The sequence below is a fragment of the Drosophila obscura genome, unplaced genomic scaffold, assembly GCF_018151105.1.
Source record: "Drosophila obscura isolate BZ-5 IFL unplaced genomic scaffold, ASM1815110v1 contig_29, whole genome shotgun sequence".
Classification (NCBI taxonomy): Eukaryota; Metazoa; Arthropoda; class Insecta; order Diptera; family Drosophilidae; genus Drosophila; species Drosophila obscura.
This window is the reverse complement of record NW_024542816.1, coordinates 1,448,261-1,466,648: the sequence shown is the minus strand read 5'-3', so window position 1 is coordinate 1,466,648 and position 18,388 is coordinate 1,448,261. Positions and strand designations below refer to the sequence as shown.

The 18,388-nt window shown below is 46.2% G+C and overlaps 2 protein-coding genes across 6 annotated transcripts in view; one reads left to right on the top strand and one right to left on the bottom strand.

Annotated features, from left to right (window-relative positions):
• The first annotated feature begins 2,097 nt into the window (after window positions 1-2,097).
• LOC111075942 (probable V-type proton ATPase subunit D 2) lies at window positions 2,098-3,420 on the top strand. The gene is made up of 4 exons (XM_022369475.2): window positions 2,098-2,309; window positions 2,370-2,487; window positions 2,557-2,920; window positions 2,979-3,420. The coding sequence occupies exons 1-4, from the start codon at window positions 2,269-2,271 to the stop codon at window positions 3,203-3,205; spliced, it is 750 nt and encodes a 249-aa protein (XP_022225167.2). The 5' UTR covers window positions 2,098-2,268; the 3' UTR covers window positions 3,206-3,420.
• A 1,446-nt stretch (window positions 3,421-4,866) lies between these two features.
• The window catches only part of LOC111075940 (PDF receptor), a 31,515-nt gene continuing 17,993 nt past the window's right edge, over window positions 4,867-18,388 (bottom strand). For 3 of the 5 annotated variants that reach the window (XM_041594520.1, XM_041594519.1, XM_022369473.2), the window contains 9 exons: window positions 10,599-11,047; window positions 10,364-10,474; window positions 9,210-9,373; window positions 8,874-9,137; window positions 8,502-8,798; window positions 8,172-8,435; window positions 7,808-7,977; window positions 7,410-7,734; window positions 4,868-5,960 (listed from right to left, as the gene is read on the bottom strand). In XM_041594520.1, the coding sequence (XP_041450454.1) occupies window positions 5,643-5,960; window positions 7,410-7,734; window positions 7,808-7,977; window positions 8,172-8,435; window positions 8,502-8,798; window positions 8,874-9,137; window positions 9,210-9,373; window positions 10,364-10,474; window positions 10,599-11,022 (2,337 nt within the window). In that variant the 5' untranslated portion in view covers window positions 11,023-11,047 and the 3' untranslated portion in view covers window positions 4,868-5,642. Of the gene's footprint in view, window positions 5,961-6,379; window positions 7,735-7,807; window positions 7,978-8,171; window positions 8,436-8,501; window positions 8,799-8,873; window positions 9,138-9,209; window positions 9,374-10,363; window positions 10,475-10,598; window positions 11,048-18,388 lie in introns of those variants that run through there. The other 2 variants (XM_041594517.1, XM_041594518.1) reach the window with 2 other exon arrangements.

Below are 18,388 nucleotides of genomic sequence, written 5' to 3'. Positions count from 1 at the left end.
CTTTGTGCGTGACTTCCTTCGACAGAATGAGCGGGAGTGGATGAGGGAGAGAGTGAGTGAGTGAGTGAATGAGGGCTGTGTCGTCACCCACATACCATGTAAATACTTACAGTATGTCCGAAAAGTCTCAGAACAGTGGGAATGAGAATAAATTTTCTGAATAAATTTAATATTACCAGTCCTATATTATATCGATTTTGTACCTTAAAGATTTTGCACTGTAATAATACCCTCAGCGAGGACGATACCCCATCCTGCCCCATCCAATGAAAATTAATGAGGCTCACTAATTAATTAAAAGATCTCAGATTTTTTTTTAAATTGTTTAATTACTTTGCCAAATAACTTTAATATGAATTATATGAATGCAAGTCGCCTGCTATTGTAAAATGGTAGCATACTTTCTTGACACACTGTTTTGAAGTACTTGCACGCACACTTAGGGGAGCCTCTTTGCCATAAATCTGTCAACAGCAACTACAACGGCCAGGACGTGCCACAATCAAACGGGGGCAAAGGAAGGATGTCAGACAAATTGTGTTAATAGATAGATATACATATGCATACACGCACAGTCACATATACAGACATATGCATAGAATACAGGATTTTTAGTACACACTCAAAGATAGGCATGCCTCCCCCAGTATATTTATCATGTAAGAGCGTTTGTCAGCATTTTATGAAGTGGAAGAGGCTTCAAATTATTTTTAAGCCATTTCTGGATATACTGAACTCCCATGTGGAATTATTGTGAGAGCCGATCATAAGGTACATATAAATATGTACATACTTATGTACATATGTAAGTGCAGTCCCTTTGTTTTTTCAATAAGAGGAATAATTTGAAAAATAAACGGTAAATGAAGTCACTCCCAAACGTTCGCTCTCCTTTTTGTAGCAGCCAGCACTCTCTCTCTCTCTCCGCACTGCAGTAAGAGCGTGGGAGCGCAGTAGGGAATATGCGCCTCTCTTGCCAAAAAAAAATGTATAGGTTCCAGCAAAGTACAGGTGCGTGATATTTCGTCTCAAACGCGGTAACTTACGCGGTGTATGTGTATGTAAAAACAAAACAATGCGAATGAAGTTGCTCTCAAACTGCCAGAAGCAGCGTTGAAGAGAAAGCAGAGGAGTAGGATTACGCGATCGCGCAGAGTGCGGGAAGGGAACAAAAAAAGTACAAGATGGATGCAAGGAAACAGTATTACATATGCATGTATAGCTCATTCAAATTCATTCTGTATAGTCTACCGAATGACGAGCTCAATATTTTAATTAATATTTGGCCGTCACTGGACTGTGGCCATATGGGGCGGACGAGCTCGTGTCCATTGACACATATAGAGTCATGACATACCATCCCAAAAATAATGGACGCATATTCAAATTGCGTGACGCTGCTGTGGATCCCATGGCAAAAAACTGAAGCCGTACCCAAACCAGAACCAAAACCAAAACCAGAGCCATGGCTATTGTTGGGTCAAACGCACAAAGGTATTTCAAAGTCAGTTCCGTCGGATGTCGTCTTTGTGTGGCTCTGCGGCTGGCATTTATTTTGTGTTGTGCGTATGGTGCCCATGCCCCGTGGAATGGGCGTTTGTTGGGGTGTATCCAAAAATATCGTTGTGCGTTATTGCTGGCAATCAGATTCAATTAAAATCAATCTTCCCGACTAACGGTAGCTGCTGCACGGAACTGGCATCACTTCACGCCTTGCACTCGACCTTACGGCACAAATCCATCAAGTTGACAGCCACCCTCACAAGCTATCGATTGATGGGATCCGCCATCCCAGTAGTAAATTTCATATAGAGGGTGTCCCAACGAAATCCTTCTTGATGCATTGCCAATACGAATTTCATTTTATTTGGTGGCATCCATTCTTTCGAAAATCGATAACTGCTTTGATATATTTAATTTCAAATCTCATATAGGATCAATCCAGAGACCCCATCTATGAAAGCACTCGCTCTCTCTCTCTCTCTTGTCAGTGGACAGCTGTTGCGGCACAGCTGACACATCGCGTGGCTTGCTCTCCTCTCCGCCCGGACCGAATCGGGTCGCACTAGTGTCGCTCATTCGTCGGCCCATTCTCTAGACGTGCACTCGTTCCGTGGTGGCTGTCCCGTCCGTTTATTTTCGTATTGTCGCATATATATTTTTTTTTTTGTGAATATTTATAGTTTATAGTTGGCGTTGTGCGTGTGACTTTTGTGTTTTGTGTATTTTGATTCTCCCTACGACTCTAAAGGCTCTAAAGAAAAAAATATGGCTTCCAGAGATCGCTTGCCTGTGTTCCCCTCGCGCGGGTGAGGTAGCCAACTATCCATCTGGTGCCCTCCTATATGGGAATTCTTATCCACCAACAGGGCCCAAACACTGATGAAATCGCGTCTGGCTGGCGCCACCAAGGGACATGGACTGCTCAAGAAAAAGGCCGATGCCCTGCAGATGCGCTTTCGCCTCATTCTGGGCAAGATCATTGAGGTATGTCGTGTCTATGCTTATTGGCTAAATCCAATCTTCAATCTCACATGTGGCGCGTTGCTTTCACAGACCAAGACCCTGATGGGACAAATGATGAAGGAGGCCGCATTCTCTTTGGCGGAGGCCAAATTCACAACCGGCGACATCAACCAAATTGTGCTCCAGAATGTGACCAAGGCCCAGATCAAGATACGCACCAAGAAGGACAATGTGGCGGGTGTCACGCTGCCCGTGTTCGAGCCCTACATTGATGGAGTCGATACCTACGAGCTGGCTGGTCTGGCCCGTGGTGGCCAGCAGCTGGCGAAGCTGAAGAAGAACTACCAGAGCGCCGTGCGCCTACTGGTCGAGCTGGCCTCGCTACAGACCTCGTTTGTGACCCTGGACGATGTCATCAAGGTGACCAATCGTCGTGTCAATGCCATCGAACATGGTGAGTTGTGATTCCTACCTACGTACATTCCGCAATCAACTTGTACTTTCTTCTGCAGTGATCATACCGCGTCTTAATCGCACCATTGAGTACATCATCAGTGAACTGGATGAGCTGGAGCGTGAGGAGTTCTATCGCTTGAAGAAGATCCAGGACAAGAAGCGTGAGGCACGCAAGTCAGCCGACAAGCGGCGTGAGGAGCTGCGTCGCCTGGGCGATCTTGCCGCCACCGAGGAGGTCCAGAACATACTCGACGAAGATGGCGATGAGGATCTGTTGTTCTAGAGTCACACACTCACCACCACCTCCTCACACTCTGCTACCTCGTCCGACAACCCACCCACCAAGCTGATTGTTGTTCCTGTTCCTGTTGCATATTGTTCATTGGGATATCCACATAAATGTCTCCCGTTTATCGTTCTTGTTGGAAATATACTCGTATTGTTGTATATTGTATGCCTGTTTGTACACACTCGTACATAGGTGATGCAAGGCCATAATTGTCGCTTGTGTCTCTGTTTGTCAATTGTCAATTGGTTTCTATGTTGTTGCTGTGTGTACCCCAACCAAAGGTATCATATTATTTGATGTACTTAACAATCAATAGAAGTGTCTGTCGGTATGTGTAACGGAATTACCCTTTGAGTATGAAATATTTTACGTTTTTCATCAAGTATTTTGGAGGTATTTATACCCTGTGAATGCTATATTTTTTTAATATTGTTGTCTGATTAGAGGGATGTATGGAAGCATTCCATAGCTACGGAAACATCTCATACATAAATATCACAAATATCCGTTAGGTACTCCAGCATCTCTTTGGGAAATTAAGTATTCCATCTCCTAGAATTTCATTTATCAAATCTCTTGCAAGGGCATCTCCTTCTTCGGCGTGTCTCTTCTTCCGTCATATGTATGTATAATCATATAAAATTCGTACATTTTTATTATCATATTGTACATAGTATGATGGCTCATAAAAATGTGTGATTAAGCTGGTTATGGTTCTCAAATTGCCAATTGTCCCATGCCATTCGCGGATTCACGGCCGGCACGTGCCGCGTAAATCGGCACTGAGTGTCACTGTGTTTGGGGATCAGTTTTCGACCACAGCCTTTGCAAAGCATTCAGAGATCAGATAGCAGAGATAATGATTTTGTTTTTGATTTCGCGAACCTGAAACCAAATCCACAAATGCCACAAAGCGAACGAAAAATCAATTGATTCTTTGCGTTTTTTTTTTTGTAGGAGTAGTATGTATACATTAAAAATCATGTTTATTCATAGTTTTGTATTCCATTTAGACTTATACACGTAATAGTATGCCAGTGACCATTGGGTGACCTGTTTTTTTTTTTTTTGGTTTGTTTGTAGTTTAAATTCGGCTTGAATTCATGGTAGGTATATTTTGTATTTTTTTTGGAGAAATTTTGCATTTTGCATAGCCAAAAGCGTAACGAAAATCAAGACAAGAAAAAGCAGCAAATTTCACACATATTCCATTAAAATGCAGAAAACATATCTTAGAGTTAATTCAATATTCAGTATTCACGCGCACTGGCTATCCACGGAACTGATCCGCCTGATGAGTGTTCTGAGCAGTGTGCAGTGTGGTAAAGTATTGAAAAGTTTTTCAAAGTCCTCTTTTACCTTCCTGCCTTGTGCACCATTTCATTTCCGCGTGGTTTGTACTTCCGTGTTGCATGTTAAATTCAATATACGATCGTTCTCTTTTGCCTCTCCAACACACTTTCTCTCGCTCTTTCTATCCGCCGTTTAATAGCACTGAATGCTTTTCAGGTTTTTTAGGCTTGCATTTTTTTTTTTGTATGTAGCTCAGTGTAAATATTATGTAAATATGCTGTCTCTGTTACCTACTATATGTATATGTATATATAGATTTTTTATTAGTAGATTTTTCAAAAAAAAAAATTTAACATCTAAATGTATGCATGTACATACATATATGCCTGACATCAATATTACATCAATTTATCCATACATTTTTTTTTTATCTGTATGTTGGCTATTCAATATTTTTATATTCGCGATAAAAAAAAAACATTGTGATCCATCGGTTTCGGCTTATGTATGGGTATACAAAAATATCTGTATGTTTGTATACATATATATAGACACATTTAGTACATATATGTTTTATGGGTATAGTTATATATCGTACGATATTCATGTGGTGAATGTGTTACCCTATGCCTTTGCATACAAAAAAAGTTTTAGTACAGTTGCCTCCGCACTGCCGCAATGCGAAGTACAGTTGCTCTCGAAAACAGCAGAGTGCCAAAACGATACGGTCACTCTGTTCGAGAGATTTTGTTACAGATTTGCATACAACAAAGTTTTAGTTAGCTTTGGATAATGATAAGAACTGTTGCTTCTCTCTCTCTATGGAACACAGTTCTCTCTCCAAACCATTTTGGTGTGTACAGTTACGCTCGCTTAAACGCTAAGCTGGTACAATTGTGTGTGTTCCCTGTGCATACGGCAAACCATTACAGTAAAGTACAATTTGCTCGCTTTAGCTCTACTCTGGTACAGTTGTGTTCTTTTAAAAGCATGTGTATGTATGTGTGCTTATGCCTGTTGCATACGAAAAACATTTAAAAGTACAGTTTCACGCTTAAACGCTAAGCTGGGCTAACGGGACACCTGCGTTCGCCAAAAACTAAACAGTCACCGCCGTCTGCTCGACAGATTGGTAGCTTTAGGCTGTGTTTGCATGCAGATGCCTTGGAGTTCTCTTTGTCCTTGCCTCCGATATAATTGATAGTTTGATAGTTGCTTCTGGTGTTCCGGGTACGGTGTGTATATGAGCTGCCATTGGGTAAATGGTTAGGGTATGGGTTGTGGTTGCGGTTTCCGTTGTTGCGTCTGCGGTTGGAGCTGTCTCTGTGCATGTTTTTTCGACTGCTGGTGCGGCGTTTACAGTGGCAATTGCGAGGGTCATCGTCGATGCAGGCAGCTGCGGAGTCATAAATATTTTCTGTGCTACATTGGGAGCGTTGGACATCACACGTTTGTTCTAAAATCGGAAACAGGACACGCAAGCAGAGTGAAAAAGAGAGAAAGATATTTTAGTTTAGTTGAAGTCTCTCGAATATTAATTCTTTAAAGAATATCGTTTCATTGCATAGCGGAGCAAAATAGAGTAAAACAAGTGAGCGTGATCGATCGTAAACGATAGACAAAGCATTCGCGTGACAGGCAGTGTGACCAGTTCGTTGCACTTCAAACAGTTCACATTTGCCAACACTTTTCGGTCAGTTCTGTGGTATCTCGCAAGACAGTTTGCTGTTAAAGCGAATTAAATTGGAATATATAAGCAGGTATGGTCCTCCTGTAGTTCTTATAAACTATATAAAAATACAATAAAAGTCGAAAATAAATTAAAATCAATTTAATGCTCATTAAATTAAAACAAATAAATATGTTCAGAATATCAAACTGATTTTTCGCTTATTTATAAACAAAATAATGATAGCACGTGCATTAAATGTACATCAACATAAAAGCAACTAATTATAAAAACAATATTTAAATTTATTTAACAAATAAAACCTCTTAAAGCAATAGGAAATTTGGGAAATTTTCTTTCAACATTTGGATTTTTGATTTTAACTTTGACCTTTGGTCACACTGCATTGTCACGGTACAGTTGTGTTTGGTAGCAGTACTCGAATGCAATAAGTTATTATAAAATATTTTCTATAATAGATTAAATTAGATATTAGATATAAGAGAAACATGCCGCTCAAGTTTTTGCTGTAGAATTCACCAAGCGTTAGCCGTAAGTGTGTGTGACTGTGCCCCAGATCTAATAGAGATTCATACTCATCAGATATTTGTAGATATAAGTATGCATTACTTTTGGCGATGGGAAGGAGGTAAGTTTTGTCCACGGTTGCCACATTGAATATTCAGTTGTCATGGGGATGTATCTATGCACATCAATGGGAAACATTAGGAACAGCTGTGCATCGAGGGCTATTGGGACGCTGGAGTGCCATGAATGCCCCAGCAGATCCCAGGCAGAAACGCAGACCGACCGAGGGGCTACGAACTATAGTTAAATATAAGTTTTTGTTTTATCGATCTGCTCCTTAAATATTATGGTGGTGCAACTGTGGCAACCGCGGGCTCTATCCTCTGAATATCCAATAGCTTAGGTTTTTATGTAGTTTATTTAAAAACTTAGCACAGGGAAGGGCTATGATTGGTGACGACTGGGGTACTTTTGGGTTAATTGTTGGCTTTGGCATAAACGGGTATGAGTTTGGAACGGATTTACTGCTACGTTTGAGAGGAGTGAATGGGAGTGGCTCTACGAGTGACTAAGTGAGTAATTGGCTATGTGTGTGGATATGTGGTCTACGGCAAACGGTCTACGTCTAGTTTAGTTGGCCTACTGCTCTGACAACTCAAATACAACTGACTCGGGTGGTACGGATGACGTTGACGGTACTCTAAGTACCTTTTGACCCCTGAAGCAGAGGCCGGCCATCATCCACTTGGTGCCAGCATGTATGCGTGTCTCGCGCTTCCTGCCCACCGCACCAGCGCCAGCACCAGCGCCAGCACCCGCACCGCCAGAGCCTTGCACCACCACGACTTCAGACTCGACTTCGGCTCCACCATCAATTCCTATGCGGTCTTCATCATCAGTGCGTTCCCCCCTCGGGCGACGTGGACTCTCCTGGCTGTTGTTGTTGTTGTTGTGGTTCCGCTGTCGGTGGTTCGGTTCGTGGATCATGACGATGCTGGCGCGAGTGTTCTGCCGCCTGTTGGGCGGCGATGTTCTAAACAAAGGATTCACCAGAGGATTCATAATGTGGCAATGTGGCACAGTGAGTACTCGCATGTGTGACTTACCGTGTACCTGTGGCCGTCTGGTTCTCGGTCACCCCCTGCTGGCCAACAGCGTCCGTATCGGGGGCGGTGTTGTAGGCGCCCGAGTACATGGAGGCCCGCTTTGGCGCCCATTCGGGATGGCCGCGCAGCGATAACTGATTCGATAAACTCTTGAGCAAGCAGGCGCGCACCTATCGAGTTAAAGAACGAAAAATATCGATCATTATCGGTGTTATCTGTGTACCGATAACTATGTAGTTATCGAATAATTATCGATCGAAGGGAGTAAAAGATCTCTGTTCATATTTCAGCGAAATCTTTTACAAATATCGTCTGCCTAATGTCCATATTTAATCGATTAAATCGATTGACAGACAGGACTCACCTCGCCATTCAGGAAACAGTAGATGAGAGCAATGAAGAAGCCTTGAAACGAGGTCAGAAAATGCGTGCCATACGACCAGACGGCAAAATTAGTGGCCGACTTGGTGACTGGCCACTGGTGCAGGAGATTGGTGATGCCCAGCAGGGGCAGCAGGACGATGGCAGCCCTCACGGCCTTGCGGGTCTGCTCGATATCGCTGGCCTGCGATTGGCGCAGCTTCATCACCAGCACCCGAATGATGTTCACCAGAAAACAAAAGTTCAGCTGCAAGACATTAAATCAATGGAGCAGTCAGTTGTGGTGCACATAGCGGGGCAGGAGACGACTCACCAAAATGACAGCTAGTCTGGGCCCCTCGAGTATCCAGTAGTATGGCGTCAGGTTGTAGTTCCAGAGGCACTCACCCATCGAGGTGTCCATGTACATGACGGTGCAACGTGCCCAGACGGTGGTCATCAGGATGGGCACACACCAGCCCAGGCGCGAGAAGAACTTGAGCGGAAACTGGCCCTGAAACACGGCCACCGTGACCATATTGTGAAGATACAGTCCCTCGATGAACATCCACATGAACATGGCCGTTCGGGCGTATTCCAGCAGGACATAGGAGGCCTCGCACAGATATGGCTGAAGGATTTTGGGGCGAATATTAATTTACGATTGTTTGAATCGATGCATGTGTGTACTGTGTACTGTACGCACGGTATTCTCGATCGCCGACAGACTACTACTTGAGTTTGGGGAGCTGGTTTTGCTGCCGCGCTGGAATTGATCCAGATAGATCGTCAGTCGGATGAGCACCTGCAGGACCATGGCGACGAACAGATTCTTGTGTATTCTCGTGCGGTTATTGCGCAGCGAACGAAAGCTACAGAAGATCACCAGAGAGATGAGCAGCGCAATCAGTGACAGGCACAGGCCCACAATCTCCAGCGTTCGCGTATGCCTAGCAATTTCAATGTAGAGCTAAAGACATTCCGACAAACAAAAAAGGGATGATTAGGATTGAGGCGTGCGTGATGCATCGAAAGCGCTTACATCAATATCCTTGCTGCCCATCTGCTGCATCAGGCGAATCACCTCGGGCCTGTAGCAGGGCCCATAGTCGGTCCAACCAGCGGCAATCGCCTCCGCTGTCATGTTTGTGGTATCTGGTCGTGTGCCCCAGCGGCCATCCAGCTCACATTTGCGGATGGCAAATTCTGTTTTTTTGCAATCATCAAATCAAAGTTCAGAGATTAAAACACCAGGAATAGTATGGAGAACATAGAAGCTACTTTATGTTCAGGGCAGCAGCTCAAAGGGCGCACGCACACATTGCTCCAGTGCAAGTGCGCACATTGCTGCTTAGCAGAGCTGAAAGCTTAAGCATGATCAATCATGTTTGGTTCAGCTCTGCTTTCAGCTAGTGTGTGCGTGAGCCCTAACAGCAGCATGCCATGTTAACTAACAGCCTGTTACCGCTCTCAGTTAACTGTTACCGCTCTCCGTTAACTGCCTGCTACCGCTCCCAGTTAACAGCCTGTTACCGCTCTCAGTTAACAGCTCAATGTTAGCGATCTCTTTCCTCGAACTACACGGCTCTCGAGAGGTAAAAATTTGGCAGCTGCGCCATTTGGCATTTCAATCAGTTGGCTGCCCCTCCGCTGACAAGTGCAATGGTGTCAAGCGAATTAATAATTGGTGTCTGGATCGAAGGGGCTGGGGTTGCATGCAAAACGGTGCCAGGACAATGCTACTCGTACGCATATCCATCGAGGACATTCAATTTGTGGGGTTAGACTATAGTTAGGTAATAGTTGCTAGGACGGTAGGATTGACCATCACAGTCCCAGTCCCAGTTCAGTCCTCTTCGTTCCAGTTTCGGCATGACCTCGGCTGCACTTCTAATCGATGCCTTGCGCTGGCTTCTAAATTGTTGCAAGAACGCGTGTCGCCGTGAGGCATGCACGGAATACGAAATCAGCTAACTGTTTGCCAAACTGCCGACTAGTCGGCACTGATCCAAATAATTCAGGCCATGCTGTTTAATTGGAAAATGGAAATATGCTGATACGCGTATTTATGGGTCACTTCCTAATCAATATTTAATGCCACAAGGCAGACAGGGGGGGCAGTAATAAATAATTTCTAAATGCTCTGCTCTGCTTTATACTTTATAGTTCAATTATCTAGATATACGAAATACTTACTTCGCGGATCGACACCATGAAAGCCCACCGGGCAATGCATGCGCGCCATGACGCCCGCCGGAGTTGGGGGCCAACAGGTCAGAGTGTCCCAAGTGAAGTTGCAGTAGATGCCTGAAATTAAATCAGAGAATATTGGTAGAGAACGGAGCAGATCGCCATAAGTAATCCAGCCACCCAAAATGAACAGCCAGAGTAAGCTCAATGTAATCGGTCCAAAGTTATTCCATCCACTCACCTGTTTCTGGTTGCGTGTAGTTGGCAAAAATCGCCGAACAATTGTCATAGTTGGTGGCTGCCGCAGCGGCCAATGTTAGATTTCCGTGCATTGTCGTGGCATTGGCGAAGCTGGCGTCCACCTCGGGCAGTGCCTCTGCCAGCACCTCCGATGCCGTTGTGGTCACCTCCAGGGCTATGCGGGCCACCTGTGTGACCCGCTCGATGAGATAGGAAGGTGCCAGTTCCGCTGCAGCTGTGGTGGGCGTTTCGGTTGTCATGAGCTGCGAGGATGTTGGTGCGGTGGGCTCCGGCATGGAGTTGAATGCAGCAGCGGCAGTCGCAGCAGCGGATGATATTGAGACGCCCGTGAGGCGCATCAAACGGGCGAAAAAGTGAGTGGCGACACCGCCGCCGGTGTCATCGGCACTTGGCTGCTCTATCATAGTGCACCCAGCAGCATGCTTGCCGCTGCAAAACACAGAATGATGGCGAGTTAAATAAGTTTAAAGGCCAAAAGGCCGACATTATGGGGGCTCAAGTGTCATTTGATCTGCCCCTTAAATGACAACGAAAACTGGTCGATAGTTTGCTGGAAAATTGAAATTAATTTCGACACACAGAACAACCGATTACCTCTATAAATAAAACAGTAGAGCATGCCGCTCTGCTCTCCCCCTTTTGCTATTTTAGCCAAGCAGCCACTTGGAGGTGTACGACCCCCATAGTAGAGACTTAATTGAAAGCTTATCAAACAATGCAGGAGAGCCAGCAGGAGTCAGCAGGCAGCTGGCAACAGGCAACAGGCAACAGAAGGAACCAGGAAGATAAAACCATCACTGGCTTTTGTTTAAGTGCAGTCCACGTGCACACCCACATGCAGGGTGCAGAGGCCCGGGCATTGCCATCTCTGTGATTCTCTGTGATGATTGCCTACTAATAAAGACTGCTCCATGGCTTATGGCTCATGACTCGTACTCGTATCGATGGCAAATGCCGGGCATTCTGTGGCTGTTTCTGTGGCTTTTTCTGTATTTATAGCACACGAGCGAACATCCTTCTGCAACGCAGTGGGGAGGATCGATATGATTGTCCGAGATTATGATTGGCAAATGGCCAAGAGGCAAAACACACATCGGCCTGGATTCCATTCACTTGTGCGTTGCTGTTCTGCATAATTGAAAGGCATCTCAGCTATTTATGCAACAATTTCCTCCTATTCTTTCTTTTGGATATCAGTGGAAACGAGAAAAAGCGCCACAAATTGTGTTTACCAACACTTAAATGCACTGCTTTCATCCATATATATTTTCAGCACTCAAAACTTTTCGCTGCTGCCCAACACTGAACGCTGTCAGTTCGCTTAAGTCAAATTTTCATTGTCATTCGCAGTGAACAAAAATCCAGACTGAAATTTTGCTCTCGTCTCGAAGTGTGAAATTAAAAAACTAAATTTAGTGCCGACTTAGCGCCATATTCTGGCGATCCCTATCTTACACGGGAGAAAAGCAAAGAAGTCCCAAAAATTCAACCGAAATACAAAGATTCTCAGTAACATGTAAGTTTAAGCCCGAAAGAGCCGGCATACCTTGCCTCTGGCCATGCCCCCCCCAAATAAGTCTGTCTGTGATATTCAATGGGGCGGGCAAAGCGCCCTGTGGCCCCCTGCTAAGCTCTGCCAAAATTACTTTGAGTGCATTTGATATAATTCCATAAGAATTTAAATGTTGAAGCGCACACACTCGTACTTAGTCCCTCCTGCCCTGCCTGCACCCGGCTGCTGTTTCCATGGAAGTGCCCCAAATCCATGCACATTCGCTGCTCCCCTTGAACACTTTGACTACATATCGACAGCGTCTAATGTGAAAGCGTTTTGCAATTAAGCTTAATAAGCGCAAAGCGCACTCCATCGAATTTTGTGCTCAAAAGTCGAAGCCAACCTGCGACCTGTCTGTGACCAAAATCTCCCCAGAGGAGTCGTCCCTGATTTGGGTCACTGCGCACCCAGGCAAGGCAGAGGGGCCATGCGGCCAGGGAAACTCTTTTAAGCACTTGCATAATTCAAAGTAGCCACCGCAAAATCTTCATTAAAAAAATATATGAAAATGGAAAAAAGCTCAAGTTGACATATCCTGGAAAAGCAACAAATAAAACTCTGCCCAGGCTAGGCTAGGCTCAACTCGAATGTGGCTTAGAAATCTGTTGGCATCTCTTAGGCATCTCTCCTTTTTTTTTTCCCATCAGCATTTGACAAAGGCGTTGGGGCGTGGCATGTTGTACACATCTTTGGCATAATTATGGTGCGCCAAAGAGAAGAGCAAAAAAAATCAAGAAAAAAATAATCTAAAGAGCTCTATTCATAAATAGGCGAAATGCATAGAACGGGCCAATGCCCCTTTACAAGTGGGTGGGGCAGCAAGGCTGGCTGCGGCATTTGAAAAGTTTTTCACGCTATTTGACAGTGAGGGGGCCCACCCCCCGTGCCCGCCCTTTTGCTGCAGCTTTTTGGCCGGCGTCAAAGGCTGAGTCAACAGCCTCATGTGTGGCTCCCCCGACAGTGCAGAACATAAGCATCAGCACCTAAAGTTTTGCTGAATTTTTTGAGAGAGACTTTTGCTGAGAGACTATAGCAGGCGCATTATCGAGGCTCATTCTGCCGCTTTTGTCTCTCGGCCAGTGTGGCGCTCAATTGCCCGCTTTTGTCACTCTGCCAGTGTGTCCTAGCCGTGGCTGGTAGAGCAATGCACAGCGTTATGGCCCGCCAGTTTTGTTGGCAAATGGAAGGATATGCCCAATCGAAAGTTTTGCCAAATGTTTAGGCAAACGTTATGCATGTAACTGAACAATCAAGGACACACACACACTTAAAGGGTTACACGAACGCGCCTCGATTGCTGCTTTAAAATCGAAAGGAAAGAAAAACAGGCTCCGTGTAGTGCTGCTGTTGCGGTTACCCCCAAAATTCTAAGGACAGAGCCGTGCGTGTCCTTTTTTCGGGTTGGCTATGTGGGTGGAATTTTCCGTTTTGTCGCCCCAGGAAATTTTCCGCTTGGCTGCAGCTGTAGCTGCAACAGCAGCCACTGAAGCTGCAGCTACAGCTGCTTATACAATTTGGCATTGAAATTGCCATTGCCAGGAGACAGCGGAGATGCTCTAAACGAGAATTTTCGCCACTCTTGTCTGGGGTTTTGCGTTGGCTCTGGGGGTTTGTTTTGCTTTCTCCCTCCTGAATGTCTTATAATTGAATAAATGAATGGCACTAAGCTGGGGGAATGGGTGAATGAGTGAGTCCAAGTATTCAGCAAGTACGTTTATTGTACGCGACTTTCAATGGAGGGAGTTTACTCGTCACACGCCTCACTGGATGCAACATTCAAATCCATTCTGAAATGCTTCAACTGATTTTGACAGCCACTCAGTTTGAATGCCCTTAGATTCGCCTTAACAATATTTCATTTAAGCACTAAAAGTGTGTCCTGCCTCTGGCTCTGGCCCTGTGTCCTGCCTCTGGCCCTGCCTTTGTGTCCTGCTGTAACTGTTGCATTACTGATTACGTTGCTGCTGCTGTTGTGCAATTTGCCGGATTCGCCCCATTCGAACAAATCAATGACACACACACACAGCAGGATTATATATGTGCAACAGCCCAGAAGAATTTACTGTCAATGACATTGGCAGTGTGTAGCCATGTCTGTGACAGTTCTTCCACTCTTCCAGTGTCAGTGTCAATGTCAAGGCACAATACTCTCTTGCCCCAGTCTGCCACACGATATAGATTATGCCTCAACGGATCAGCAGGCCACTTTGTGGGGGTAAACTCACAATGAAAGGCAAGCGGAGAATCGCTCCCAGAGATAGATGTCCTTTGTGTAGAAATATTTATTTGTTTCTGCTCTATTTACTCTCTGCTTCCCATTTGTCCCTTGAAGTCCCGTTATTATTATGGGAAGAAAGTGATACAGAAGAACGAGAAACCGTTCCCCTGAGAATGTTTTATTTGTTTACCATAGCTGAAAATAATTTTAAAATTAAAATTTTCTATCAGTTTTTTTGGCTTCTTATAAGGGGTAAATCATAAGCTCAAAAATATATATACTAACCTAGTAGAACGGGCTAAATAGGTACCGGGGGGCGGCCGGGGGCCGGGGGGGGGGGGGGGGCGGGGGCTTAGGGCCCGGGGGGGGGGGGGGGGGGGGGGGGGGGGGGGCGGGGGGCGGGGGGGGGGGGGGAGTCGCGTCCCCCGTAGCGACTCAAACGTTCCTTCTCGTTTTTGTAATGGACTTGAAATTTACCCACACTAAAACCTATCGTCTTTTCGATCCTATGCAGCACTGAGCAGGCCTTGACATTGCTCAGCTCCCCTATAAAATATAAAATTTTCATTGTGACCGATTGGAGCGTGCAAAAATTACTTTCGGCTGAAATAAAAATTCAATTGTTTTTTTCAGTATTTGCCATCTATTCTGGCAGCTCTGAAGTAAAACTAACAAAACGAATTCAAAACGGAATTTAATACAGAGATTTGGCAAGCCAAATGTGAGTTTCCATGCCATGCCTCCCCTGCCACATAGTGGCAGGGATCCATGCAAGTCTGTCTGCGCTATGCAAACTATTTAATTTTTGATTTAAATTTTGATGCTTGCAACATATCCGCCACAAATTGTGGCAAGACTACTGCTGTAACCCGCTCCTTGATTATTTTCAATGGCCACAGAGCACACGAGCTGGGCCCGTCGCCATATTGGGCGCCCTGGGTGCCCTGCGCCAAGGTGCTGCCACTGCCACTCAGTCAGCTGGCTGCCGCATCATTGTTCCTCATTGCCACCCCACTGGAAATTGGCTGGCGTCTCACGAAACAAATTCCTTACTCGTTAGGGCCTTGGCAACGCGACGGCTGGGGACGATGGGGCAGCAACGGATCTGCGCCACGCTGCAGGCAGTGGCGTATTGCAAGAGGGTGTCTCTGTGTGTCTCTGTGTATGTCTGTGTCTGTGTGTGTACAGCCAAGAGTTTTCCTTATTTTCAAACTATAATTGGGTGCAAATGAAAGGTTTGCTTCGGGGAACTACTAGATGCAGATACAGATAGAGCCCGTCCCCTGGCTTTCCTTGCTGGCTGACCTTGCCCATCCATTGTCCTTATGGCAGCAGCTAAATATGCGAATAAATATGCACCCACTCAATTATTTTGTGCTGGAATTATGTGTGTTTAAATTCAACAGAAAAATAGGTCATGTGTTGGCCAAAGCTTCAATTTCCTGGCCTAGCCCGCAGCCTCCCTGCCGCCTACGCCACTGGCTGTTGGCCGTGGCTGTTGGCTGTGGCTGCTGGCTGCTGCCTGTTGGCTGTTGGCTGTTGGCTGTGCGTGTGTTTTCTTGTACTTTTGGGCAAATTGCCAGAATAATTTTGGTAACTCTCGTTTTGGCCGGTTCGGTTCGTTGGCTGATTGTTGTGGTCGCTTCCTTTGGCTGTCCCCCGATCTCCTGCTCCTGCTCCTGTTCCTCTCTGCTCTGCTGCCCTATTCCCTGTCCTGTTTCTGCTTTGATTTTCCAATTTTGAATCTCTTTTTTTGGTCATTTATTTGGTTCAGTGACTGAATTCGCGTTTCGAATGACATGAGAATAATGAAATGAATGCCGCTACAAATGCGTTTATTGTTCGCTCACCAATTATCCTGTTATTGCGGGGCTGAAGCACACAGTCCCATAGCCGCCATTCCCCCACTCTCCCACTCCCACTCCCACTCCCATCCTTTTATTTGTCGAGCATTTATTGCATAATCCCCCTGTCCTTATGCCCGTCCTTTTGCCCCCTACGCACGCAGCAGCAGCAGCGCCGAAGGCTGCGGATTGCATGGCAGTTGGTTATACAACTCCATAACTGGGGCTAAAAGGGTAGCGCTGACCAGATGTGGCCTATTGCAACATTAGCCCCGAAGTTACGGCAATGTTTGACCTTTTGGCTATTGACAATTGACGCCTATGCGTCACTTTTGAAAAGGTTTTCCAGATTTATTTATGGCCATCACAGTACTGCCAATGTGGGCAGATTTTCCCCAACCTAAAGGAAACAGACTAGAAAGACTTCTAGCCAGGCGCGGCAAATACTTACTGGCAGCAAGATGCGCTGTCGCGCATCACTTTGTGGCAGCTTTGGTGTCACTGTGCACCCAGTCCAATACCTATGCGTCCCACTGTGCGAGTACCTACTGACTTTGTGCTTTATTTTTCAGAGCAGAAGAAGATGGCGAACGGGATGACTGATTGCCAGTACCTCAAGGAGGTCTTTGACCAATTAATTCGAGCTAAGAAATTTACAGAGATACGGAAGTTTTTTATGGCTCTGCCCAATCTGAGCCCCACCGAGTGCAGGGCCCTTAAACGCAGTGACTTTTCGCTGCTGGCCACCAAAACACAGGCCGACTTGCGGAAGAGAGCGGCCGTAGTCTATGCAGATGCTATTCCAGAGGCCTACCAGTTGCCCCATCTGAAGGAAGCCGGCTCGTCCAGAAAGAAGCAGCAAGAAGCAGCCACATGGAGCGCTCAGTTCAAGCAGCAAGCCATCGCCACAGGTGCACCAAAAATGCAAGCCATCGCCACTGGGCCGCCGCCCAAGATGCAGGCCAACGGGAGCGATCAGTACAAGCAGCAAGCCATTCCCACAGGTGCACCAAAAATGCAAGCCATTGCCACTGGGCCGCCGCCCAAGATGCAGGCCAACGGGAGCCATCAGTACAAGCAGCAAGCCACCGGGAAAGGTTTCCCCAAGACGCAGACCACCGGAAGTGTCCGGAAGTGTCCACCAAAAAAACAGGTCACACAGAAGCAGCCCATAGGGAAGGGTCCGCCAAGGGGAAGGCAGACACTGAAACTGGCGACCAATGCAGTGGCAAAGGTGTACAACCTCAGCGACAGCAGCTCAGAATCGAGTGATGAATCGTCTCGTAGGCCCCGTAAGGTCCATAAGGTCCGTAGGTGCCGTAAGTCTTGTAAGTGTCGTAAGAAAAAAGCGAAGAGACGTTCGTCGCAGCTGGTAAAGCTGGAGATATCCTCCGACGTTGCATTGGGCATAGAACCCAGTCGCATACAGCAGGGGCAGAAGCAGAAGAAGATTAAGATGCAGCAGCAGTTGCAGCAGCCGAAACAGCAGGAAATTAAGATGCAGCAGCAGCAGGAGCAGAAGCAGAAGATTGAAATGCAGCAGCAGCCGAAACAGCAGCAGAATCCGCATAAGCGGCAGCAGAAGAAGTCCCTAGTCGGCGATCGCCGAAAGGCTGAAACTATGAAGCAGAAGAAGCTGCAGATGCAGCAATTGAATCGGGATGAGCAGTTGCACCGGAAGCAGCTGTGGCAGCAGCTGTGTCAGCAACAGCAGAAACGTCATCAGCTGAAGCAGCAGCAGAAGCAGCAGCAAAAGCAGCAGCAGCAGCAGCAGGGGCAGGGGCAGGGGCAAAAGGTTATGGCTTCTCAAAACTTTACCATGGCAGGCAACAAATTAAATTGGATCAGTCAAGTCTGTCAACGCTTTAGCTCAAGCAGCTCTACTCAAGCCGTCTGGTTCAAGCAACTCTGATTCCAGGCACAGGTTCAGTTACGGCTCCAGCAGCGGCAGTGAGGATGAGTCCAAGACGCCACGCAACGGGCCGCCGCCCAGGCTGGGTTATGGAACAGCAGAGCGCCGAACAGCAGCAAATAGGTGAGAGCAGCAGCCGAAACAGCAGCAGAATCCGCAGAAGCGGCAGCAGAAGAAGTCCCTAGTCGGCGACCGCCGAAAGGCTGAAACTATAAAGCAGCAGCAGGGGCAGGGGCAAAAG

What these genes read in the sequence shown, in the direction of transcription:
- LOC111075942 (XM_022369475.2), top strand. Translation starts at nt 2,269, where the DNA reads ATGGCTTCCAGAGATCGCTTGCCTGTGTTCCCCTCGCGCGG. An exon ending in CCTGTGTTCCCCTCGCGCGG is followed by an intron (nt 2,310 to 2,369) that starts GTGAGGTAGCCA and finishes ATCCACCAACAG; the next exon opens with GGCCCAAACACTGATGAAAT. An exon ending in TGTCAATGCCATCGAACATG is followed by an intron (nt 2,921 to 2,978) that starts GTGAGTTGTGAT and finishes TTTCTTCTGCAG; the next exon opens with TGATCATACCGCGTCTTAAT.